This window comes from Lampetra fluviatilis, chromosome 10 (assembly GCF_964198595.1).
Source record: "Lampetra fluviatilis chromosome 10, kcLamFluv1.1, whole genome shotgun sequence".
NCBI classification, from domain to species: Eukaryota; Metazoa; Chordata; class Hyperoartia; order Petromyzontiformes; family Petromyzontidae; genus Lampetra; species Lampetra fluviatilis.
The window spans coordinates 12,316,155-12,343,125 of NC_136284.1; the positions used below are offsets into that span (position 1 = coordinate 12,316,155).

At 42.5% G+C, this 26,971-nt stretch overlaps 1 protein-coding gene across 8 annotated transcripts in view; it reads right to left on the bottom strand.

The window, feature by feature from the left end:
- The window catches only part of LOC144934588 (prolow-density lipoprotein receptor-related protein 1-like), a 308,957-nt gene that overhangs the window by 76,946 nt on the left and 205,040 nt on the right, over positions 1 to 26,971 (bottom strand). For 6 of the 8 annotated variants that reach the window (XM_078860552.1, XM_078860551.1, XM_078860554.1 and 3 more), the window contains 12 exons: positions 24,940 to 25,144; positions 23,355 to 23,519; positions 18,963 to 19,207; positions 17,226 to 17,357; positions 15,512 to 15,739; positions 14,647 to 14,821; positions 13,320 to 13,414; positions 10,985 to 11,134; positions 4,275 to 4,415; positions 2,732 to 2,857; positions 1,640 to 1,774; positions 46 to 180 (listed from right to left, as the gene is read on the bottom strand). In XM_078860552.1, coding sequence (XP_078716678.1) covers positions 46 to 180; positions 1,640 to 1,774; positions 2,732 to 2,857; positions 4,275 to 4,415; positions 10,985 to 11,134; positions 13,320 to 13,414; positions 14,647 to 14,821; positions 15,512 to 15,739; positions 17,226 to 17,357; positions 18,963 to 19,207; positions 23,355 to 23,519; positions 24,940 to 25,144 — 1,932 coding nt within the window. The remainder of the gene's footprint in view (positions 1 to 45; positions 181 to 1,639; positions 1,775 to 2,731; positions 2,858 to 4,274; positions 4,416 to 10,984; positions 11,135 to 13,319; positions 13,415 to 14,646; positions 14,822 to 15,511; positions 15,740 to 17,225; positions 17,358 to 18,962; positions 19,208 to 23,354; positions 23,520 to 24,939; positions 25,145 to 26,971) is intronic. The other 2 variants (XM_078860553.1, XM_078860550.1) reach the window with 1 other exon arrangement.

The window sequence follows — 26,971 nt, forward strand, 5'->3', positions numbered from 1 at the left end:
GCTTTTTCTTTTGCCGATTGATCACTTCCCCCCCATGCCCATTACCGGCAATCCAGTCCACAGCAATTCCTTCCACTCTTCCCAGGCCATTGGTGATGATGTCCTCTCTCCAAGTCTGGTCTCGCTTTGCACGGTGAATGCTGCTTAATCCCATGTCCACCCAGTAGATTGTATCGTTGCCTGGACAAAACATTGACACACACTGCACTGATACATAGGTCCAATTGAAGGAAAGAAACATAACTGTGCATGTAACACGTCTCATACTGGTTGTCCATAACACAAAAAAAACGAAAATTATTTTGAGAATAAACATTTACAATTTGAAACGCATAGTTGATATGATGGTAACATAAAAAGTTAATAAAATAAACATGCTGCCAGTGTATGTGTGTATATATACTTATACATGTGTAGTGACATATAATGGGTCACGATGGCGCCGAACACCAGTTACTGAGAGGGGAACTGGGAGTGTAGTAGCCCTCTCTGCCAGCAGGGGACGCTATGTCATGGAAAAGGGTCCCTAGGGGGCATGGTTCTGGTGGCTGGAGGAGAGGGGGCATCTGACAGGGTAGCAGCCTGGTTGGCTGGCAAAGGCACGTGACAGGACAAGGTAAGGATGTGGGCCAAAGGTGACCGAAGGGACACGTGGTGTATGGCCTAGAATCTTCTGGTAAGTTCCAGAAGGGGGCGTGGCCGAAGGCGGAGCCAGGCCACACTGGGGGGCATAAAAGGGAGGTCTCGGGGTCCCATCGGGGCTGTCTGCTGGAACGGAACCCGCCGTGCTACGTCTTCTCCCCGGTCTCCGGTCTTCGTGCTCGGCATCGTGGGTCAGGCAGTGTGTAGTTACCCCGTGGTGGTTACTGGCTATGTAGTTACCCCATTGTGATCGTAAAATTAACATGTTGCCTCCTGAATTAGTGTGTCTCTCAAGTGAACCCGCTACATATGTATGGATTGAGCTCAAACTGCCATCTAATTATAATTCTCGAATATTGGATTATATATTTAGGTCACCCTGTGTACGATATCGGACTGCTGTGTATATATATATTAAACAACGATCAATCAACGTATTTGCTACATAACAGAAACATTGGAGAGAAAATAAATCCCATGATATAAAATGTGCAGCCACGTTCAATTCTCATATTTTTTTCACACCTGCGATTAGCCCCGCACCTCCGATTAGCACAGATGGCTACGTGCGGTGCAAAAGAAGTTCAACATACACATATATATGTGCATGCAAATAATTTTTAAAATACTTGTTTTTTTTACTCTTCATATTTGCATGTGTATGTGTGAGCAGTGGTGCAGTGATCAATACACTGCACCCGGTGGCCTGAGTTCGATTCCTGAACATGGCTAACATCATTGACGATTATCTAAACCGGTCCCCTATGCCAGCTCGGCCTCGTACAAGTATATGGTGAGTTGTGTAAACATCAGCACTAAGACAATTGTGACCAAGGCATAGTTCTCGCCATATCATTTACTCGTGTACCATGCTAGCCTTCATAGTTGCTCACTAAGTGCACTTGTTCCAACAATCGAAATGCTATAGGGTGGGTTTGTCTTTGTATGCGTGCGCGAGCGTACGAGTACATTGGCGTGTTGAGTCGAACATGCTGACCTGCATGAAAATCAATGCCAACGGCGAGCGAGGTGCCGGATATTGGCACCAAGGCATCGGTCTTATCGGCTGGGTCCAGGGGGATGCCACGGATGCCTTCGTGAACGGAGTACAGCAGGAAGGCTCCGATACCTGCTTTGCATGGACACAAGCACACTTCAAACCACCTGACCCTAACATGGGAAGCCATAGAGATAACCAGATCATAGAAAACAGCGGGAGCAGATAAATCAAAAGGGAAGACCCGGGCTCACAGTTGAAAAATCATTCCCATCATCTCTCCTTGGTCAGTAAAATTAAGCGTGCCTGATAAGCCGCACCGCATTCTGAAACAGTGAACGCAAGTCATCTTTGCTGAGCGTAAAGGCACCATCACAGGAACATGGATTCTTCTACAACCTTGTGCCCCCAGCGATAAAGCAGTGGCATGAACACAAGAAGCCGAGTTCGCTTCTCAGCCACGGTTAACACGAGTGTTGAGTGATAGTGACCGTCTCCTGGGTAACAACTGCTTCACCAATCCCATGGCTGACACGGCTTGGAGAGACCTTCATCCAGCAGCGGATTGGCAAAGGGTTGCACGTTATTCTTTTGACTTCATTTTAGCGTTCAAATTCAAATTGGAATCCTCAAATGAAAAAAATTATAAAAATGTATATAAATGAATAATTTCTCATTTGTACTGCACACAGTGTGTGTTCACTCTCAAGAGGGGGAGAATGATTTAGAGGTACGGGAAACCACAGACAAGTGGGAAGGCAGCCAGAACCCGTGCCACCAATTGCCCAAGCTCTGTGGGTCCTACACTGAGATTTTGGCCAAATCTACTCATGAGCTTGTATACACGGGGGGAGAACGCCAGAATAACCTAGCTAAAAACCTATACACGTGTGAGGAAGGGTAGCACTCAGTTCCTGTAGAGATGAAAATAAATCAAATTGCTGTCCTGAAATGCCTTGGGGCAAGGCAGGAGATAGCGACCTCAACCCCCACGGGTAAGGAGGGAGAGCCGTGAAAAGAATTGGGTGCGACGCCACCACAACCCTCGCTGGATCACAGCGCCGCACAATTGGTGATGCAATGCAGCCTAACCTTCGCAGTTGCGCTGGTCAGCCTGCAGGTTGTAGCCGGCCGTGCAGCGGCAGGTGCGCACCGTCTCCGAGCTGGGGAGGCACAGCTGGGCGCAGTTTCCGTTGTTCACGCTGCACGGGTTCGTGCCTGGGGGCAAAGGTGGTCACAACATGCCCACGTGTTTTGACTTCCTCCAGGAGGGGAGCAAGGCGGCCCATGTGAAACTAAAGCATAACGTGCGCATTTGGCGATTGTCAGCGATTCGGTACATTTAGTATTTGCGCCGTTCAAAAAACGCAAGGCCATTTTGAAGGAGCTGTGTTTTCCTGCCAATAGAGGGACGATGCTGCTATGTGCTTAAATGTTTTTTTTTTAACTACGATGTCAGTACACATTGCCTACTCTTAAAAAAAATGTGATGGGCTCTTTAATGTCCACAGTAAAGGAGGTAGCGCGTCTTATTATTGATTAATATACCGACAGCATTAACCAGAGTGTCCGCTGGTCTGGAACCACGATCCTCAAGACGCACCACGTGGCAATCGCGCTGCCGTTTGGCCATGTCACCACCTGCTCCACTGGGATGTTAGGTTACTTCTTTTCCTTTTCTCGATGACATTGAATATATATTAATTCTAGATTTGAAGCTTTCGTGACTGCAAGTATTCATATTCTTAGGTTTTTTCCGGTAAAGTCACGTAGGTAAAAAATCTAAATTAATAAAAGTTAAATAAAAATAAAATTAAAATCACGACGTTTCGGAAGCACAATAGCTGTAATAAAGCAAGCGTGCTGTTACAGTGTAATCAAGCAAGCGAGCTGTGACGGTTCCACCTGAAGACGGAAGCTTGTGTTGCCTTCGAAACGTCGTGATTTTTATTTTATTTTTATTTTACTTTTATTAATTTTGATTTTTTACCTACGTGACTTTACCGGAATAAACCTAAGAATATGAATATATATTAACCCAATCTCAGTTAGGCTGTAGAAACAAAGGATTATTTGTCTTAAGAACTGTGATCTGGAACTTAATTCAAGGACGCTTAAAGAGATGAAGTCGTCGGACTTGTATGGACAAAATTCGACTTGTTATGTAAACAATGTTCGCTTAAATAATGCTTAAATAATTAATTAAGTTTATCTTTCAGAACAAAAAAATATAGAGTACAATATGGATTATGTCATCTACCCATTTGGTTTTAGCAAACAGCTAGGTAGCGCAAATTGGCAGGAATAAAAGCATTTTTTTTTTATCACATTTAGTTTCATATCCACAATATTGTTAGGATATTTTGCAACTACAATTTTAAAAGGGAAACACATTAATTATTGTAAAAACGAATATAAAACACACATTGCATAATTATCAATCTTCAAATAAAATAAACAAGCATTTGCATCATCAGTAATGCACAAAAACAAGATGTGGGGTGCCATGATGGTCGAAAATAAAACTTAACAACTTGATACTTTAAAACCACAAAGATAACTCAACATTTGTCATCCCACTGCGGACACGTGTACCTCTGCCTAATTGCGGTACAGCCCCCCCTGCCCCCCCCACCTTTCTGCAGGTCCCGGTCGTACACGCGCAAGTGCATCACGTTGGCTGTGGAATTGCGCAGGACGACTGCGTTGGAGCCATCGCGCTTGCTGCAGGTCCCAAGCTGCTCAGAGGCCTGGTCCGCCCACCAGAGCTTCTCTCCTACATGGGGCACAGGCGTCACACATTGGTCCACTTTACACGATGATTATTATTCTTCTAGTCCAGGGGTTGGTCAACCGGTAACAGACCAAGGGCCAAAAAGTACCCATGAGTTCTGCAAAAAAACAAGTTTATACATCTATATATAAGTATATATAGACAGTTTTCGGCACAGCACGGGATACATTCATTATTCTTTGTAACTGTGATAGTACGTTCTACGTTATGACCCTTCAATAGAGCCACATGTGGTGGATTAAAAGGCCGAAATGCTGCCCAGGAGACGCCAATTGGCCACTGCTGTTTTTAGTCAAATTGTTAATCTACTCAAGTTTTTTTTGGAGCCAAGACTTGACATTTTCTCAGTATAGTTGATGAAAGTAGTTGAAAATAGTCCACTCTTTAGTTATTAAATGTCGATTGTGAAGGGTGTGCAATTTTCCCTCAGAAAAAGTGAAGATTGAATTGGGAAATTACTATTTGATTTGCAACCAGCAATGACAACGAATGCAATGTGCAAATTGTTTAAGAAGTTTAAATCTCGGAAAGGAACACGGAAAAGTCTAGATGAACAAAAAAATACGAATGACATTCACTTGATTGTCAGACACATCTGTCATCAGCTCATATTACACAGGAAGAGATTACAGGCTGGGTGTGATGCAAGAGATACTGCAATATAGCTATAAAGATAACAAATCTAATTACAGGAAAAAAATGAACATGAAAGTTAACATGAAAAATCGAAGTGAAGAGGTAGCAAAATGTAGACAAACTCGAAAATAGAGGGGCAACATTAAAAGCTCCCAGAGTACAAATTATCGGAAGCTACAAAATATATTAAGCGATGTAGGAAAGAGGTGAATGCCTTACAAAAAGGTCAGTCAAATGATCAAAAGATCAGCCTACATACACACTACAAAAGATCAGACTATATGTGTATGCTTATCAGGGTTGTTAGCAAATTTACAAAAATGCGAGGCACATGCCTACATCTTTTCCAAGCATTTGAAAATGTATCTTCAAAAATATCATGTGTTTTTTATCCACAATATTAAATTATAAAAAAAACCATAATCAATGTAAATTCTCATTTGCTAAATCTAGACAGCATCAGGTATATAGCGGCAGAATTTTCCACGAGGAAATGCAAACCATAACAAGACATGAATTCTGATTTCAACTGATCAGGTTAGCTTTAAACAGGTTATGATGGTGCAATTGTGCAGTAATCAGGCTGCTCAAATGCGTTTAGTCCGATCAAAAGGATAAAAATGAACAAGCTTTATGATGTAGCATGACATAAATCATTCAGGTACAGATCACTGTCAAGAAATGTATACACGTAGAAACTGCGAACATCAAACAAAAAATCAAACATCTCGGTACATGTGTGTAGCGCATATGAAGTGTAAAAACGATAATATATGGCAGACAAATGTGCTTGTGAAAATAAAATGTCTATGTTTTCAACAACTCAGGGCTTCCTCCAGTCGAAATAAAGATTCTGGTTCTGACTATTAAGCACAAACGTTCCCTCCCACCTTCACATTCAAGACCGCATCACATTTGTCTGAACACAACCGTCACGCTATAAACCATAATAGCATTGTGCAAGAAGTCCTGCTGATAAATGGCAATTCTATTTCAATTTATACGTTAAAAAGAAAATACAAGCATTGAAGCCAATTACAATGCTGTTTTGACATAATCAGTTTTTCCTGCAGAGGAAAAAAAAACATTGCCTTCTTTTGTTCAAAATTAAAATCATAACTTGAAGAAAACATTCCCGTCAGCATTTCGTCACTAAAAGGAGAACGCCTTGTTGATGGAGCACATCTTTAACAGCAATCACAAACTCTCTGCACCATGCACTTGGCATTAACATATTAAAACATAAAGCTCCTTATGCATTTCAAGGTTGATGATGTTCATCACAAATCATGTTTACTGGTCTTCATAAAAAACACAATCCCATAGATCGTACTTCACAAACCACGAAAAACAATACATGAATTCAATACTAAAACATATTTAGTTTTAAATATTTCGTGAATGTAATTCACACAATCAAGGCAAGATACTGTAAGTGAAAAAGGACATATTAAAAAAAAAATATTTTCAGCTGCAGTTATAAAATCTTCAGAAATACCATAATCATTGATCATCAATGCTACAGAGCTTTTGAAACACTGGCAATCACCGCATTTTGTGCTTTGGGCTACCGAAACGTTACCACCCACTGCCAAGAAAGTCCATGAAAAGGGATGATTGTCCAATCCAACAGATGCAGGTTTCTTTGTTGAAAACAAGCAATGCTACCATCAACTGAGATGCAGAAGAGAGAAATTGTTTATGAAAAAAGGAGTGAAATGGCATGTATTAGAGCCTAGAGTAACACATCAATGTCGACATGAATTCTACTCTGAGGAGTCAAAGCGCAGCTCCACAGACAAAATTGCTAACACAACTTGGGATTGCCCGATGGTGGTCAGCATTTACGCCGGTGTAATAAAGCGAAATTAGAAAATCTTTCCTGTTCCATCAGGATAACATAAATTGATCTTTTTCTTTTTTACACTGAATGTAAAATACAGGGGGAACACTACTTACGGGATTCAATACAAATAAGTTATTTCTGCTGCGCGTCTTAGAGATGATCAAAGCCCAGTCAATAATGAAACAGTTGCCGCTCTGCGCGTGACTTACACTGCAGGAATTTTAAGTAGAACAAAGTTGCGGATCCAGGAAACCATTCTACTCTCCCCGCGGGTCTTTGGAATTTCCTGGAGGTGTTGTTTTTTTGTCTGAATGCCGTAGGTACTAAAGCCAAAATTAACGTCCCTAAGTCAAACATGCGTACAACCACCACCAGTTAAGTTATCTGTCCAGAAATGTCACTGAATCTCCTAATACATGCAAACTAAAATCAATAAAAAAATCACATTTTGGCACGAGGAATGCAGGATATGGCTCTGATAAAGTCACCACAGATGCAACGAGGTATGTTAATGGACACATGTTAGAGACGTTACAGCTCCACACATGGTGAGCTGTGTGATAGGATGACAAACCTCAGTGCTCACTGTCACAATACCCTAGGGTCAGGCTGAATAAGAACACGAGATGCTGTGCTACAATTAAATTTACCATATTTATTTTTATAAAAAAAAATTGAATTCCTGTTCTTTCACAGATGAACATTGGTGCCATTTTCATTGGAGCATGACCAGTAAAAAAAACACACTAACCATAGAATACATGGTTTAACCATTACTGAATCAAAAATTAAAGCCACAGTTTCTGAAATATAATGTATTATAAAGGACACAAGGTAATATCAATTAAGAAAAAAATTCTAATTACCATGAACGGTGAAAAATAATATTCCAATGAATACAAAGACAAAGTCAATAAAAATGTAATGAAGTGATTAAATATTTCTAGGTATGCACTTGATGAAATAAGATGTCTGGAACGCTTCTTCTCCCACAAAAAGACAAAGATGTATTGTATAGCCTTGAACAGGCTGTTGAGCCAAGTGCTGTTAGCGTGCAGCACTGAATGCCGGCCCAGAACACGAGGCGGTGGGTGGCCACAGCACCATGCTCTACCGCCTTTGTCTTCCTAGTGGCGATGTTTACACATCGCACCAGGCACTCATTTGAGGCAGAGTCGACCGAGGAGAGGCCAAATACCGGTTGAGACAATCATCGCCGGTGTTGGCCGTGAGCGGGAATTGGACTCAGGTCGTCGATTTCGTAATGCAGAGCGATAATTGCGATGCTACAGCTCCCCAAAAAACAAAGACAAAGGTCCCCCATATAGCTTGAAACAGACTGTTGGGGCAAGTGCTGTTAGTAAGCACCTATGAAGGCCGGAACCGGCACACGAGGGGGTGGGTGGCCAGCACCACGCCCTTTATGCCTTTGTCTTCCTAGTGGCGATGCTTACACACAGCACTAGATACTCATTTGAGGCTGAGTCGACCTAGGGGAGGCCCAGGACCGATTCAGATAATCGCCACTGTTATTGGTCGTGAGCGGAAATCAAACTCAGGACGCCAGGTTAGTAGTGCAACGCGCTAACAGTTACGCTACAGATGCCCATACAAAGAAAAACATACAAAGGTCTCCCGTATAGCCTGCACAGACGGTTGGGGCAAGTGCTGTTAGCAAGCACCTATGAAGCCCGGAACGGTACACGAGGGGGTGGTTGTCCAGCACCACGCCCGACCGCCTTGGAATCCCCGGTGGCGATGTTTACACACCGCACCAGGTACTCATTTGAGGCTGGGTCGACCTAGGGGAGGCCCAGTTCAGATAATTGTTACTGGTGTTGGCTGTGAGTGGGAATCGAACTCGGGTTGCCAGGTTCGTAGCGCAGCACGCAGACCGCTACACTACCGCTCCCCATACACACACATACAAACATCTCTTCCTCACAAACACCGTCACACCTGGCAGTGTACAGTGAAAGTGCCTGGCAAGGAACTAGCTCATATAAAACTGTGAGCAATAGGTCAAATTGGAATGTGAATGAAGATGAATGTTATTTGAAAAATCTTTTACAATATAAGCTCAGACTTGTATTGAGGCAAAACTGTATTCCGAGGCTCTAGATATGGTATGGCTAACATTACAGTGAAGCTTGTACAGCATCATGAAATTATGTTCAATAAATGTATGCTTCTGTTATGGAACACTGTTTCATGTAGAGATAAGCGTAGATTTGCTTCATCTCTATTTTAAAAAAAATAGGTCATCCAATAAGTTGCATTCGCATCTACAGCTCAGCAAACGGAAGCACAAATAAATTACGTTTTTGATTTGATAGGATATGTACAAAACAGGTTTTCAGAAGAAAAACGTACCTGCAATTTGCTTACAGTCTGCATTGCATTTTATCTGTGTTGAATATATTCCATAGCTGCGGAAAAAGGCTTCAACTTGGATTTGTTTTTGCTGCTCTCAGGCTGTGCAGAATGTCCCCTCAATCTTGCAGGGGGAGAGTGAGGGCTTTTCATCGCACACCCCTCTCTCACAAATATCAGCAATAGCCAGTGGCGGCGATACTAGACTGATGCGTCTTAAGAAGCACAAAACTGCCATACAGCTGCTGGTTAAATAAAAATTGCCATAATCTCAGCTCTTTGAAGCAAATAGCAGTTGCGAGAATGTGAGTAGAATGTGTACAAAAATGGCAATGTCATTGTGAGATGCAAAATGCTGAGATTCCTCTTCTGTTCCGCTCTTGGAAACACATGTTTCCGTATGTACTACCATGTGTATACTGCCTGCATGTATACATTTTTTTTCTGGTTGTTGAATTGATAGCTTCCTGCACGAGAAAAAGTGAACGGATTTGCTTTTGTTTTTAGGCGATTTTCTAAACAACGGAATACATTTTTGTTATTTTACCAAGTAAGGTCCCATTGAGCTGCAGAGCTCTTTTTCATAAGTGACCTCGCCACAAATGATAGCTCAACGAAGTGGCTTATCGCGTAGAAATGTAGAGTATTTGTGGCCGCAATAAACGCATGTTTCTAAATGTGGAGGGACAAACCTGAGGGCCCTGATAAAAATCCACGTGTCCACGGGGAGAATATACAAACTCCAAATATACAGGCATCTGGGTCGGGATCGAACCCTGACACCTGTTACCTTTGTCCCCAAAAAAAAGGGGGAGAGTATAATTATTTGGGTCTTTCGGTAAAGTCACGTAGATAGGTTAATACATACATACATGAACCTATCTACGTGACTTTACCGAAAGACCCAAATAATATGAATTCCTGCAGTCATGAAAGCTTTAAGTCAAAGGAGGAGAGGTTATTAACTTAAAATTCCTCAGTTTTTTTTTCGAGCTTTGAATGTTTGTTTAACGCTTCTTGAATTGTAATGCTATCTTTATTGAATTAAACGTCTATTATAAATGTGTCATGAATCAATTAACCATAATTATTATTTCTCTCACATACAGCAGCAAATTAATGACGGGCTGTGCATGTACATACCAGAACATGTAGTTCTGGCAGAAAATAAAATGCGAATATCTAAAGCGCGTAAATCGATGCATATCGTAACCCCCCTGTGACAGAAAGGGCTTGAGGAGAGGATTGGAGTTGAGGGATCTGGGAAACAAGTGAATTCTCGAGCATATATGAAATCAAAGAATTTAGCAGCCACTATAACATCTGTTTAATTATCACGGATGGCTAAGTACGGTGAGAAAGAACTGCAACATACATACATAAAGTGGGAAGCTACAGGGTGAACAGCAACAATAACAGCTGCACACAGCAGAAACAGTGTGAACAGTGTGCATATGCATAACGTTGACGGGAGAATATGAACGACGATACAATAACTTGTATTGTGTAGATGAAAAAGCAACCTATTTACGAACCTTGAGATTATTGACCGAACAAGTTGCATTCAGGCGATGGGTGAAATAATTCCAGCCGACGGGGACAGCGAATAAGCAGGAGTGACTTCTTATTGACCAGACATTGATGGGTTATAAAAAGAAAAAACACGGGCACGTAAAACAAATCAATACAATGTTACCCATGATGGCGAGTGCCGACGGCTTGGTGAGCTTGCTTTTCATCGTTTCTACAATTTCCAGCCCCGAGCCGTCCAGCTCACAGCGGTTGATGGTGCCGTTCCCAGAGCTGATCCAGTACAACTTGCTCTCCTCGTAGTCAATGGACAATCCTGCTCACGCGAACAAGTCCCCGTTAACGCGCGAACAAGAGCAGCGCGCAAGCACATGCCGCACGTGTACGCTTGTGTACGTTGAACTCCTCCTTTCGCACCATACGCAGCCGTCCGTGCCAATCGGAGGTACGGGCAAGGGCAACAAAAGCAAAGACAAAAAGCAGTTCTAAAGAAATTAGTTTTCAATCGAGATGATTTAAAAGTGCATAGCTCCAGTGGATTCCTAACATCGGAAGGAAGAGTGTTCCAGACTGCCGCAGCAGCACATCTGAAAGCGTGCGATGCAGTAACCATCTTTGTGCGATGGTTAGCCAAAAGCCGCTGCGAGGATGACCTGAGTTGGTGTGATGGTGTATGCATCTTGACGAGATCATCAAGGTCTTGTGCTTCATTTGTGACAAAGCACTTTGTGTGTAATGAGTGAGACCTTACAATGTATTTGTTCGGCAACCAGAAGCCAATGGTAGCCACTGGATGGACATGGTTCGAATCTTACATACATATATAACCCGGCCAATAGCAATCCACTGCTGGATGAAGGCCTACCCACACCGTGTCAGTTGTGGGGGTTGTTTGACTGTACTTCACTACGTGATCAGTGCAGATGTGCTGAAGGGGGGAGGAGGGACATCAGTGATATTGCTCGCCACTGGTGTTAGCCTTGACCAGAAATTGAACGCCAGCTTTATGTTAAGCCCCTTGAGTGACGACACTGAAATCAAGTATTTTAGTTTTTATTCAATGTGTAGTGACTGTGATTGTCACTGTGTGGTGCCGGGCTTACGAAGCCACGGCGGATAGTGTGTTGGCATTACGAGCAGCCCGCTTACTGGGCGTAGCACTAGCCCTAGCGGGGCTTGGGTGAGCGCTGGTCAGCGCGGAGGCACCACGTACAGTGTGCGGTGCGGGCTCCCGGTGATGGAGCTAGAGGGAATATCAGCCAGCCAGGGTTACGTTGGGCATGATACGCTGGTTGACCTACCGACACGTGACCGAATGATATTGGAGGGGGGGGGGGGGGCACTGGGCGGTCACGTGGTATAAAAGAGCTCTCAGGAGCCTTCGGGAAAGAGCTCGAGAGATCTAGAAGGTGGGCGGATCGAGGGGCGGAGCCAGCCCCAGCCCAGGCCGATATAACGGGCCCCGTGAGGGGCTCGAGGTTCTTCGTGTTGCTGGTGATGAAGATCCACGTCGGGTAAAAGAAGCCTCTCGCCACGCGGTCCGGGACCCAGCTTGTGGTCCGGGATAGCGAACCATGTCTAGTTCTGCCGTAGCGTGGCTAGATGAGCATTCAACACCCAAGTGTAGGTTGTGTTTTGTTATGTTGAGTTACTGAATAAATAGTGTTGCTCCCAGTTGGACTCACTACAAATGCACTTTCATTTTATTTTGCGTCTAACAACAAAGCAGATTGTCACTTCGCTGGTTTAAAAAGCTAATACGAAAATATTAAAGTTATATATGTAAAGGTACATACTGTCACTATTGCAGGACATCTCTTACAGCCATTGATGGCATACACAGAAATGCAAATCCAACAGTTTATGTGTTGAAGTGAATCACAGTAAATGTTTTGGCCTTAATTTATGTTCAGTAGCATTAACTTTGTATTAAACTAATTACTAACGTATTTCTCGAAGGTAGTTCACTAATGAACCAAGGCCTAACCATGCTCTAAGGTTCACGGGGGTTGTTTGACCATACTTCACCACGCTGGTCGCTAATGGCTGGTGAACAGGGGGAACCCAGGACGGGATCAGATATAACTCAATACTGATGTCAGCAATGGTTGGGAGTTGAACTCCGGTTTCTGGATTCAAGCTCAGTGAGCTACCGCTCCCCACAATTATCACGTGTTTTCACTGCTTTACTTAACCAACCCTCCGCCCTCCTTAAAGCCATATCAATAAGTATGTATTTATAAGCAGTTTCAAAAAGACACCACATGGTTTGTGCAACTCATTAAACGAGGCAGCATTAACTTTGCATATTTATCTCACAATAACATGCAGAGTTTTTGAAGACCACCAAAAATCTTGGTTCATGCATCATCATTTTTAGTTTGCTAGACACCTGGGAAATGCTTCAAACAGAGTCCAATGTTGCCGATGAATGGCTGGAAAGCCAATGACAGTGCAAAAGACAAGAATCCAGGCAGGGTGTCTCTGTGAGGAGCACTCACCAACAGGGCCTTTCTGTTGGTTGTGGAGAACAGCTTTTTCACTTCCGTCCATGTTAGCTACATTGATGGTGTCACCATCTGTCCAGTACATCTTTCTGAAAATAGAAACGCACGCACACATATGTACACATCTGCTCACATATGCATGCATCCACTCACAAATACAAATTCATAACCAGACTTGTGTTCATGCAAAAAAAACCTGAATATTCCTATAAACTGCTGGTGCAAATGCTTTTAGCGAGCACCAATTAGAATGACCATTTACATTCAGGTTTAAAAATATTGAAATTATCTCCTTAGAAATATTCCAAAAGAGCAATTGATAGAGGCATCTTACGTGGTGTTAACAGCAAAAATAAAATCAATTCTCCTCAGTAAATATTTCACAGGAGTGCTGCTTGCTAGCCAACAGGCAATTGCAGATGTAGTATATTTGTTAAGGACTGCTATTTGATTCAACAAATGAGCCCATGGTTCTGTGCCAACTCTACAAGCGTGTTCTTTTCCCCTCGTCAGTACACATGCTCCATTTCTAGAACAGTTTAACTTTCTTTGACACTGAAACATGAAAGTGTCTCTAAAATCAGCACACTGCAAACTTTGGTTGTGTAAAGTGAAGCGCTCCTAAACCATGTGATTTTGATTTAACCACAACATGAGCCGGCATTGCATATCATGTCGGATTTCATTGGCAGCACCAGGAATCCTGCACAGCAGCTTGGCAGAATAACAGAACAGGGAAGTAATGCAAACAAAATTAGTTAAAAATAATTACAATTATTGCTTGAGATTTAGATAAAGAGGCAGGACTATACTCAGTGTCAAAAGTTAGGATGTTACTGCTGAAACATAACAAACATTTATGATTTATGCCCCTGTACCGTTCCCGTTCTGTTGTAATGTGCACTGTGATGCTTACTTTATTGAGGGCGATATTGGCACGTAAAAAAAAGATTGATTGATTAGTTTTTTCTACGAGGTATGTCACGAAACCGAGGAACCCAGAGGAATCCCATGCAGAACAACAGGGGGAGAGATACAAACTCCACGCAGAAAGGTGCCCGAGTCGGAAACCAAACTCATGTCATTCTTGCTTTGAGGCCCGAGAAGTTGTTACCACTAAAACAAACATTTTTTTTACCATTGTAAAAGGTAAAACCTGCCAAATCGAAAAAATCACCCCATTTTGTCGTGGCCTTTGCCAGTGGTAATGTATGCACAGTAACGCCGCCCATCTGCTGTGTAACGGGGGACTGGCAGGAATTTTATGGCGTGCCAAATATTTTAATTCGCGCGTTGTTTCCATTCGCGTTGTGGCCATTACCCTTTTATGGGGTGCAGCGCCAGCCCATGGGGCTTGTCCAGCCCTTGCAACACAGCCGTCTTGAAGGAGCCGTCCATGCGAGCCACATTGATCTGCTTCTTGTTCGCGTCGTAGCTGGTCCAGTAAAGGTTCCCGGATATCCAGTCGACAGCCAAGCCGTGTGCGTTTGCCAAGTCTGCACCCAGCAGGAGACACATGTACGGAGGAGAAGAGAAAGGGGGAGGGCAGGGGAAGGCGGAGGGGGGGGGGTGGAAAGTTACTTGTGTAAAAATTGGACCCTTCAAGTAATGCCTAACAGGTTTCCTTTGTGTGCCTGGAGGCTGCACATTTCCTCGCGATAATTATTTACCATGTCTGTGGATTCAAAACATGTACTGGGAATGACACTAATTGCAGGATTGATCAAACGGCCAGGACTTACAGTGGCGCTATAAAATGTGGCCATCGCGCACAAATATTACAGTCGAGCCTGAATATACCCAGGTGAAAACCCTAATGAAAAACACTCGAGTGATGGGGCTTGGGAATGTTTTGCTTCCTCCAAAAGAAAACCACGTGGATGTTCTCGGCAACACGGCAGCAGCAATTCAGAGTTCCAGGCAACTGGCCCCTGGATGGGTTTACCGTCTCGTACATTTTCGAGGAGGATTGAGCCTTTGCGCGCTTAGCAGAATCGATCAACGGGCTCGTGGACGTAGACTTTGTGCAAAACGTGCGCAAAATAAATGACGCGAATGAAACACGAGGCTTCAATGAAACGCGCGGCGTCTTCGCTTCTGCTATTGAAAGCATTCCATCGGGTGGGTCTCGGCACTTAAACAAGGAAAGGAAACCCCCCTCCACAGTAAACGCAAACGAACCCTACCTGCTGAAACGATGGTCTCTACGTTGGTACCATTGATGAAGGCACGCTTTATGGTCTGCGTGCGAACATCGGACCAGTAGATGCGCTGCTCCGCTCCGTGGAAATCAACAGCAGTCACATTGTCAATGTCAGGCACAGTAAACGAGATGATGAAGTTGTAGTAAGGGGCATCGATATCCACTCCGCGAATTTCCATCTGCCGGGCGTAGAGAAGGAACTTCCAATGCTCTGCATTCGGTGGAACCGGCAAGGCACAAACACAAAGACACACATACACGCATGCAAAACTTAAGACAATAATCACCATCCAGGTCCAGGTAAGAAAAATGTATATCCATATGTAGGAGATCTGCAAGCCATCCTCACGCACTCGCACCACGCAGAGATGAAATCTCCGCACTCCGCATAGCACGCACCAATCACACGCAGGGGCATACACGAGACAGGGGTCAAGGGTTAAAGGGCACTGACGTCACGCGGACTCGGAGTGCGAGACGGAGATGTGTATTAGGAACGAGGGCAGAGATGTCGGGGTTTAAAGGGGGCTGCGCGCGTTCGGGGTTGGTTTTAGGAACGAGTGTGGCTGTGGTTTGAAGAATAAAAAAGTGCATAACCAGTCTCCGACTACTCTTCAATAGTAACGCAGTTGCAACAATCTAGTAGATCCTTTAAACTGAATCCAGAAGTTCTGACCACACTCTGCACATCAATGTACATTTGTATGCATGCACAGCGCACGCTTGCACAACTCAAATCCATTTCCATCGTTCGCATAGTCTTTTAAGTTTGCTGTGAATCACAGTAGTGCATGAAAAAATATGAATTTGTTCTCATATAAAAGTCAACAGTTAACTTTGCTAACCTTTCTCAAGGGCACATGCATGCATGCATACACGTATGCACATGCAAAGTAAACACATTCTTCCATGCAGGAACAAATTCAAAGAGAATCCAACGGCGCAATCACCAGAAGCATTGAGTGGATGTAATGCATATCGCACAGAAGAAATGAAATTGCGTCAGCACATATTCGAAGCAAGCCAGTCGCACACGGTTTCCCAGGCTCATCATTTTAACTTGGAGGCACATGCTCCTCCATACTAATAACTTAAGTTTGGCACAATTACAATTGTTTGTCAATCCGCGAGTGTTAATCAAGGGGTTTTCTTGACGATACTTCAGCACGTTGGCTCAGCACACATTGTTGAAGGTGGAAACCCAAAATGAAATCAGACACAGTAATACCCCGGTTTACATCGGGGATGCGTTCCTGGAAGATGCAATGACGAATATCTAAATGGCGTAAATCAAAGCGATCTACAGGGAAGGTGGAGGCGACGGCCGAGGCAACGGACATGAGAAAGGACGGACGATCCTGTCAGTGACGTAATTGTGGGATTGAGGCGACGCAAATCGGGTAGCGGCATCGATAAAGTGATGACGTATTTACAAAATAACGTAAAAGGGGGAGAAGTTAATATTATTGTATCACTCGATGTTGGCCGTGGCGGTGAACACAAACCAGTATCGCTGGGTTCATAGTGCAGTGCGCCATTGTTCAAATAAATGTATCCAAGGCAGGAGGTGCAAAGACCATGTTAAGTTTGACCACCCCAACCATTCAATGTGCAAGACTAAAAATCCAATCCACTTTGACATTGCCCCCACCAAAGGTTATTTATGACTTTCCCCAATCACAGCCTTCTTTCCTTACCAGAGCACGTCCGTTTGTCAGGCTGTAGCTTCATGAGGTGTGGACAGGCACAGGCAGCTGTTCGGTTGTAGTTGATGAGGCAGTGATGAGAGCACGGACCTCTGCCCCCATTGTCTCCACATGGATTGTTGGCTAGACAAGAATATAAAATTGGACAGGGATGAACTCGCGCGCGCGTGCGCACACATTCAGTGTTTATTATATTCGTATGCGATAAAAGTGTCTTCTCAAATTCATATATATACCAGCAATAACCTGACTCTCAAAAATATGAAAAAAATTGAATTAATAATGCAGCTTCTGCACAAAGATCTTACGTTATTTTACTTCAGCTGAAAAATGTTTCACTCCACACATTCAGTTAACCATCATGAAATGTATAAACCTGAACTACCATCAGCATTTTCAAACCATTTCTCTTATGGACTGATATATCAATTTATAGTGCCAAATTAGTACGGTTGAAAACGTACAAATGCATAAAACAAAATTGCTTCAAATACTATGCAAGATTTTAATGGTCGTTAAAATTATCCAAACATCGACACGAACAACTACAAACACCAAGAACAGGAATAATGTTGTCTTTAAAATAACTTCACAATCATGTTTTAAACACGTATGGCATATATTTTAAAGATTAACATATTATTCAAAGTCTCAATAAATAATGACTTAGTGAGGCAAACTAATGTCTCGAGCCAGTGAATATTCCTGTCGGCCTGGGTTACCTACTTGTTTACCCCTACGATATTTTTTATATTAGAATGAATAACGCAAATAAAACCAAAATAAGCATACAATGCAAGAACATGATCCTATATTTTACTTGATGCCAAAACGGCAAGTGTAAACTAAAGCATTTCAAATGTGTTGATGTTACAGGGACGTATTTGAATGTTTTTTTTATTTGTCAGACATCGTTTCTTAATGATGATGGCAAACAATTTAGCTTCGGGATTAACAGCACTATCCAGGCATTTTATTTTGGGAACGCAAATACAACGAAAGATAAACGGTTTACTTTTTTGGGGCTTTTACATCAAAGAATATTGTCAGCAGAGTTGTATCATGGCATAATATCACTGTACACTTCACCATGATGTTTATTTACATTTATGGTAATAAACATAACAGTTTACGATTATTGTCAAGCAGCATACTTAAGTCTAATTACTTTTTCATTGTAACATCTACATATCCACACCTCGTCTGACACAACTGCCATGAGAATACTTGCATGTGATAATGTTCTATTTGTTATTGTTTCTGTTTGAAGGAGCGTATGTGCAAATGTGCAAACAAAATAGTAAGTATAGACCTTCGTTCATTCACTAACACAAGACAACAACAACAACAAAGATCCCCCGTATAGCGTTAACAGACTGTTGGAGCAAGTGATGTTAGCGAGCACCTATCAAGGCCAGAAAGACACACAACAACAACAACCGCCATTCGCCACTAAGTGGCGGTGACGTCACCACGACGCTTGTGCCACACACACGCACACACACGTACACCCCTTAAATTTACTCGTCCTTAGATGGGCACTATTTTGGAGGCAATGGTCCCCAGGCATTATCCAAGCGCCACTATTTTCTACTGCATCCTGCTAGCCTTAATAGTGGCTCACCATAGCACCTGTTCCAACAATCTACAAAGGCAGTTTCCGCCTTGTGCGTGCGTGCACACACATATATATGAAAGCAGAAACCATGGCGCGCGCTAGCGACTCACCCATCGGCTGCCGAGTTGGATGGAAGACGTGCAGGTCGAAGGGCTGCGTGTTGGTGCGCTGCACCACCGTCACGTTTTGGCCCGTCCACTTGTTGGCGCGCACCAGCGTGTTGGTGCGCCAGTCGGTCCAGTACACCTCTCCTCCAAAGAGGGTGACGGCGAAGGGGTGCGACAGAAACTCGTGGCCCCGCAGCACCTCGATGAGCTCCGTGCCATCGTACAGGGCAGAGTAGATGGAGTCGGAGCTGTTCCGTGTGTTTGCGGGTCAAGAGGGAGAGGATGCATTGTGAGGTGGTGGCATAAGGCGGGGTACACACCTCCTGACTTATAAAAGTCAGGGTTGGTGGATCATGCAGAGAAGGTGCTGCAATGTTTTATCGGACGCCTGCCTGTAAGGGACAACAAAAATAAGCCCACGTTCCTTGTCGAATTTGCTCATATGATGTAGTTCGTAGGCTGCCATGGTAAGTAGCAATAAGTCAGTGATTTCCTGAGTATGAAAATTCAACATTCCTATCGCGCAGGCCAACCAATGTTGACTTCACCAGAAAGTGGTACACATTTTTAATTGACCCCGGAGGAATGATGGGCTCAGTCAATCCTCACACAAAATTGAACCTTGCGACCTTCATTCAGATTGCGAGCCACTCGCTGTGCCTGCGGAGAGCCATCTGGCTGCTTATCCATCTACACATACACATGCACAGCCCTTTTTGTCAATCCACTGCTGGATGAGGGATTCGCCACACCTTTGGGGTTATTTGACCATACTTCATCATACCGGTCAATGTGGGCAGTGCATAGATTGGGGGAGCAAAAGCGTATGGCATAACAATGGATTTTAAAGCACTGCTCTATGTTGCTGTATAATCCCACAACATGGTCACTCATCCAAACACTATCCAGCTACTGAGATCTGATAATAAAAGTAATGTACATAATTTTTATAAATGAACCTTGCTAATGTTATCATTTACAAAGAAGCTTAATCATACTCTAATTAATCATCAATTTATTATAAAAAATATATTTTGCTGGCTATTTGGCTGTCTGGATGGTGGGACGGACAGACAAGTCCAAAGGACGTGTGGCTGCTAGTTTTATATAAAAAAATGTTTACATGTCATCTAAATGTTTTCCGTGTAATGACAATTATATAATGCGTTTGAATGTGTACTATATATACACACACACGCACATTTAATACTACATTGAACATTGATACACACTTTTTAAGGTAACTATGACATATCACTGTCTGAATACGCCACAAGCGAAGATGGATTGATTATAATCCACCAGTACAGCTGTGAAAGTGGCCTTCCTTCAAAACGTAATGACTTTTTGCATCATTTAAAATTAGCTAGTTAGAATTTCCCAATGTTAATGACGCGATGACATTGACATGTTTAAATGCAGACTACTTTAATGGGCAAGATTAATTTAAAAAATAGCTCCTGAAAAAAGTCTAACTCTTACAGATATGTGACTTTTTTTTATTCCATGATAGTGTTTCTGGCATCGTAAAACCAAGTACAGTGTATGGCAGTAGTGTGTTAATGCACGGCTCATAGGTTGGTGGTAAAGGACTTAAAATTATGAATACCACAGAAAACTCCACGTGCATGCACACCTAAGCTGCAAGCCAGATTTAGAAATAGCATGACTGACCGAATACATTGCTTCCACATTAATACACAGCGTGGAGTCAGGGGAAACTCAAAAGTGCCACGTGCTCTCTAAATCTCTTAAGTGTCTTTCTAAAAATGTTCAAAGCATTCATACTTATCGGGAAGAAAGCTCCGTTTCATCTCGCACTTAAAAGAAACGTGTCCTTAGGGTGCCTACCACTGCCACCCTCTTCCCATGCTCCCACATCGCACGTCCCACTCTCTCCACCCAAACCACCCACCTCACAACTCCCTTGTCAATTGCAGTGCTACAAACGTTGTGACAATGCTGAAGAGAGACAACAGCTGCAGACATCAAGGAACTCTGTCAATAATCGCCAAGCAGAGTGAAAAGACTTGTACCCATGAGCTGGTCCAAGAAGCAGGTTTACATTTTTTTTACATTTCCCACAATTCCTACGCGGCATGTTGTGTAGATAGCTTAATGGTTAGCACACTCCTCAGAGAGCCAGTGTGCATATGCTGTCCCATTGATACGTTAATATATGAAGAATATTGTTAAAAAAACATTGTTTCTGCAAAATAATGGGATGTAAAAAATATCTCCTTCTCCTTTTGGTAAACAAAATAAAAGAAGATATTTTAGATTCCATCAATTTACAAGAGTTACACCATTGCAAGCCATGCAATTTTCAATACCTTCAATTAAAACATATGACCACAATTAATTGTAAGCCCATATACATGCAGACATCAGTGATACGTATTTTTTTCATAAAATGTTTAACTTGGCCACTGTCACAATGCAATGCTTGATATTATTAAAAAATCGGATACAATGAAGACCTCGAGCACAGATATAAAGCAGAAAAAAAAGGTTTGTTTCAGTAGTTTATCTCTGTTGACTCCAAACCTCCTGTCAACTTTTGCAGAACGGCCAATATTCTTTTGAGTTACGATTTGAAGGCACTTGACCAGTGTGGAGCTGAAGAGAACCATAGTTTTACCAAGCCTTGCGAGCGAGACCACACGGTTGTTTTTTTCGCATTCCGAGTTGACAACATGACTCAGGAGTAACACGTTACACATTTCCCACAAGCCACATGAAACTTCAAGGTCAGCAAGATCAAGGGTACCACTCGACGGCTTAGGAAAAATTGAGAGGAAACAAATCACAATTAATTGTGCCTTGTGCTTAGAGAGCAACTAAGGGCTCCACTGCCACTAATTGAGTGTTTTGTCAATAACCAGGGGGCTTCACTCCCCCCCCGTTTAAATTATATCAGCAGGCTGAGTTTGAGCCATGGCTGTTAAGTGGTAAGAACACACATTGAGGGGCTGAATAGGTTAATAGAACTAATAAATCAGTGGCCTCACATTACGGAACTAGATTTAGGACAGTGAAGAAATATATTAATCAGTTCATTGATTATTTGGGTTCACCCGACTTGGGCAATGTGGGATGTGCATTATTGGGTTTTGGAATCAAGGTCAGACAAATCAGAGCTCTAATACATTCGGATGGACACGCTTTGAGAATAAGTAATACTCAAGCAGCTTTCGCATTCTTTAACAAAGTGAGATTTCAATAAACAACAAGCCCACACTATTTAAAAGCCAGTCTCTTTTTAAATTGGATTCTCAATAGATGTTGATCTGTGTAGTTCAATGATCTATTAAGCCATAGGACATTACAGGCCAAGTGGAAGAGAGTTAAATTTCGATTTAAAGCTTTCGTGACTGCAGGGATTCATCTTCTTGGTTCTTTCGGTAAAGTCACGTAGAATGGAAATAATAAAATAATAAAAATAAAACATAATAAAATAATTCTCACGACGTTTCGGCCACAACGCAAGCAGCCATCCTCAGGTGGAGAACAGGTCTGTCGAGAAGATCCCCACAGCAAGTCCTTCCTAAAATAAATTATAGATTTAATCTTATTCTTGCGTATGGCAATAACAAAATACACGCAATTACAGTCCTATGATGACTCAGTTCGAGTCAGCTATTGTACCTTCTAACTCGAACTAGAAATGTTGCAGCGCTCATTTCCATTGGTGGCCCTCAGCAAAGTGCTCGGGGCTGCACATTACCATTACAGGAACCACGACATTCATAGGATGACGACTATTGGCTTCCCACAAAGTGGTACTTATTTATTTTTGCCCCTTAACAAATATTTGAATTCACAACCTTCTGATCGTCACGTGTTCCAACCACATTGTCACATGCCCATGTGATGCTTACCTGGGTAAATAACGACTCTCATTAAATGGATGCTGGTGGTGTAATTTTTTGCACAGTGGACTTGCAATTGAGAGGTTGCGAGTTTGATTCAACCCCTCCCAAGACATCTCACCAGCATAGAATAGTAGGTTAAATACCCTCAAGTGCAGTGTTCCTCATTGCAAGGCCCGCGGGGCACTGTCGGCCCCTGGTGGCTTTTAGTGCGGCCCCTGACGTACGGTCCAGAAATTACACAACACGTGACAACACCACCCATCATCGTGCTGCTGTCAAACCACGTGGTTTCAATTTGTGGCGGCCCTCACACTGATGATGTCTTATTGGCGAAAGTGGCCCCCTCTCTGAAAATTAGTGAAGAACACTGCCCTAGAAGATTCTCAAGAGCACCCCCTAGTGGGAGTCCTTCCGCCAGCAGTAGAACGAGAAGGCAAACTGCAGGGCTGCACCTTCACCCTCGTCACACTTTGCCTCGAGTGGAATGTATTGCTATTCACACACACACACACACACGTACCGGGCATCTATCCACATGATGCGGTTCTCCAGGTAGTCTACGGTGAGGCCGTTGGGCCAGCCTCCAGCTCCCATCTCATGGTGGATGACGTGCCGCCCTGTGCCACTCATGGAGATGGCCTCAATCCGAGGAAACGACGAATCCCAGTCAGTCCAGAAGAGAATCCTGCGAGGCGGACATAAGCACTGGTGTGGAGCTGGGCGCGGCAGATATATCGTCCTAACCTTTATCGAGAGTGCACTCTTCGTACCGTGTCACTGTTAACCTTATCAATATGATGACGGAGGAATAGCGACAAAAATAAAAGGGAGCAATTGTCATGGCTGCTGCAATAGAACACTGTTATTCGGTAGGTGCTTGAAATATCCCCTTGTTTTTCCATAAAGTGCATTTGGTTTCTTTATCAAATGTCGAGGTATTATTACCAATTAAGTTATAGAAAAAAATCTATAAAAATGTGAGCATTTTGAGGTTTTCCAATTTCTCCACATGAAAAACATATTACCGCTGAATGTGTGTGTATATGTGTATATATAACCAACATACAGATGCGACTATTGTTCAATAAAACACAAACCTTTGAACACATTTAAGAGCATGTCAAATCAATAAAACCAAGTAAACTGTACATGAAGGCACAACTACTGAAAATAATATCCTTATACATATCTTCAGTTACGACTATGAAAGCACAAAGGTTAACAAAGGCAGTTGTACATAACTAAGAACCTGGCAACAGTGCTCTTACTACTTGGGAGTAAAGTTTTCCCGGATTCAATATATAAGCGACTAATCTAATAATAACATTCGCTGGCCTCTGTAAAAAACGACTGACAGTAGATGGCAACTTTATATAACGGAAGCAGAACATAAGCTGGGATTTTCGTCTGGGATGTGACCTAATAGACGACTTTCTTTGTTCTGATAAGTTGTTGTTTGCACTTTTAGTTTTGGTGCCATTTCTTTATTTGTGTATTCATTTTTTATTTTGCTTGGCAACAGCATTTTGAATTGCTTGTATGTTGAACTTCTTTCGCACCGTACGTAGCCAACCATGCTCATCGGCGATGCTTGGTCGTGGCTGTAGATGGGATTTCGTCCTTATATATAAATAATGTACAACGTTATTAGCATGAATGTCGCGATATCAAATTCAAGTATTATTATATCGCCCAGCATGTGGAGCAAAACGTCGGACATCATGATAATTGGTTTCTTACCCTTTTATCTGGCAACAAAACTGACACCTTTTTTTACAAAGTGTCATGTTTGCATTGACCACAATACCTGCAGTCGGAATGCAAAAAAAAAAATAATCAATTTCAAGGACCAATCAATTTCAAGGACAGTGCATACATTATCAGAGTTATGTTTTTTTTTGCATTCCGACTGCAGGTATTGTGGTCAATGCAAACATGAATCCTTGTAAAAAAAGGTGGCAGTTTTGTTGCCAGATAAAAGGGTAAAAAAACAATTATCATATTTTACTACAGGCAAATGAGGTTCCAATGGTGTCGGACATCATGGCGTGCAGCACGCAACAACAATCCAAAGACACATCGTGGGGGGGTGGGGGCGCTCTTACCCGTATCGAGGGTCAAGCGCGATGGCGCGCGGATGCTCGATGCCGCCCGCCACCAGCGTGCTGCGCATAGTGCCGTTGAGTAGCGCCACCTCGATCTGGTCCAGGTTGCTCTCAACCCAGTAGATGTTGCCGGCGATCCAGTCCACGGCGAGTCCCTCCGGCGTGGCCAGCCCGTGCTGCACCACCACCTCCACGCTCGTCAGGCCTGCGGGTCGTGAGCGGTGCAACACGGGGCTTGATGTTGCGGACGAACAGACGCAAATGTGGGCCATACGATGGGGCCCTCAACTCAGGCTGAATGTTTATTTGAAGGACCTGTAAGAAATTACTTTCTTTTCTTAGGCTGTTAAATATTTATTAGGCATGTAATGGAAAACCAATCCCATCCCTTATCACCATGAGACTTGATCAATCAACTGCTTAACTGATCCGAAATGATTCTTACGCTCACAATACATGCATCAGATCGTTCGTACCAGAGTGTATTACTTAATAGTCGGCTAATTTTACGTAAATGCTACCATTAGATTAATATGATGCATGAGACGGTACAAATAAGTCACCAAATATAAGGCAGACAATAGATAAATGAAGCAGTATAAAATAGACTAAAGGAATTTATTCTTAATTTGAATCATGATCCCAATTTGAGACAATTCATTGCATTGCAAGGGGGTGAACAATTACATGTATTTTTCAGGCCTAGCATTATCGGGCTCATTAGAGGGATTATTGGAACTTACAGATAATAGTGTTTATTGGAGCTAAAATGCCCCCATCACTAGAGGTTTTAATTATTGAAATCCCCTCAAATTGTGAAAAAAAAAATCGAAGATTGTTATTGCCCAAGAGTGTTTCAGTGACATCAAAACACCACAATCTGTTATTATACCTCATCAGTGTGACTTAAACCTGATGATGGACACTTGTGTTGCGCCCAAAACATCGTGATTTACTTTGATACCTACGTGACTTTAGCGAAAGAACCAAAGAGTATGGATTCCTGCAGTCACGAAAACTTCAAATCAAGATTGAATCCACCTATTATTATTATTGCATTTCAGCAACTGAATTTTTCACTACAGCAGTTGACTATGTTGTCAATGCATATTAATAGAGTATGTTCAAAATATGTACTTAAAACACCCTCACACGTGCATTTTAAGGCAGTGTTATCAACACGTGTGTTGTGCTTACTGCCGTTAATGCTTGTGCGCCACTGCCAACGCAGTATCACCAAATAATTTGCTTACGGTTTAAAATATAGGCATAATGTACACATTCATTTCATTTAATGAAATGCCACTGCCAATCATAAACAACCCTATTCGTTACTAACACAACCTATATCTTAGTAACACGAACACCAATGCAATTGCTATTTAACACCGAAACATTTCTGACAAATGTTCTTCGTTGGGGCTAACTGCAACTGTGACCTTTGAATTCTTTATCACATTCATTTACAGGGGAGACAACATTTACGCCAAATTGGGAAGACGCGGACAAAGAGTGGCCTCTTTGAGACTCTGTGATAGGCGCAAGGTTAACTCCGAGAGTGAATGTACACTTTCTTAATATTCCACATGCATGGCTGGGTTGAGGATTGTGTGGACCGTGACCGATTACCAGGCAACACACTGCATTCCGATGAGCAAACCCAGTCATTAGTCAATTTTATTTAGGTATTGAGTTTTAGATTCATGCATGTACTCACAGACAAGTAAAACTATTTAATTTCTTTGCTAAGGAGAAAAGATAGTTAAATTGAGGCGGGAATGAAATAAGAACTAAGCAGATACCTCACATTGAGTGTACTATTATGTTTGCACTACTTCGTTGAATGTGAATTGTCTCTTATCCTGCCTCATGATGACAAAATGTAACTGCTTAAACTCACGAACAGACATATATGGGAACATAAACTTTTAAAACAATAATAACCTTAAGTTAATGTTATTTTAATACAAAAAAGGAAATAGTATATACGTAGACTTAAAAATACATCCAGGTGTATAATAGAGAGGGGAAA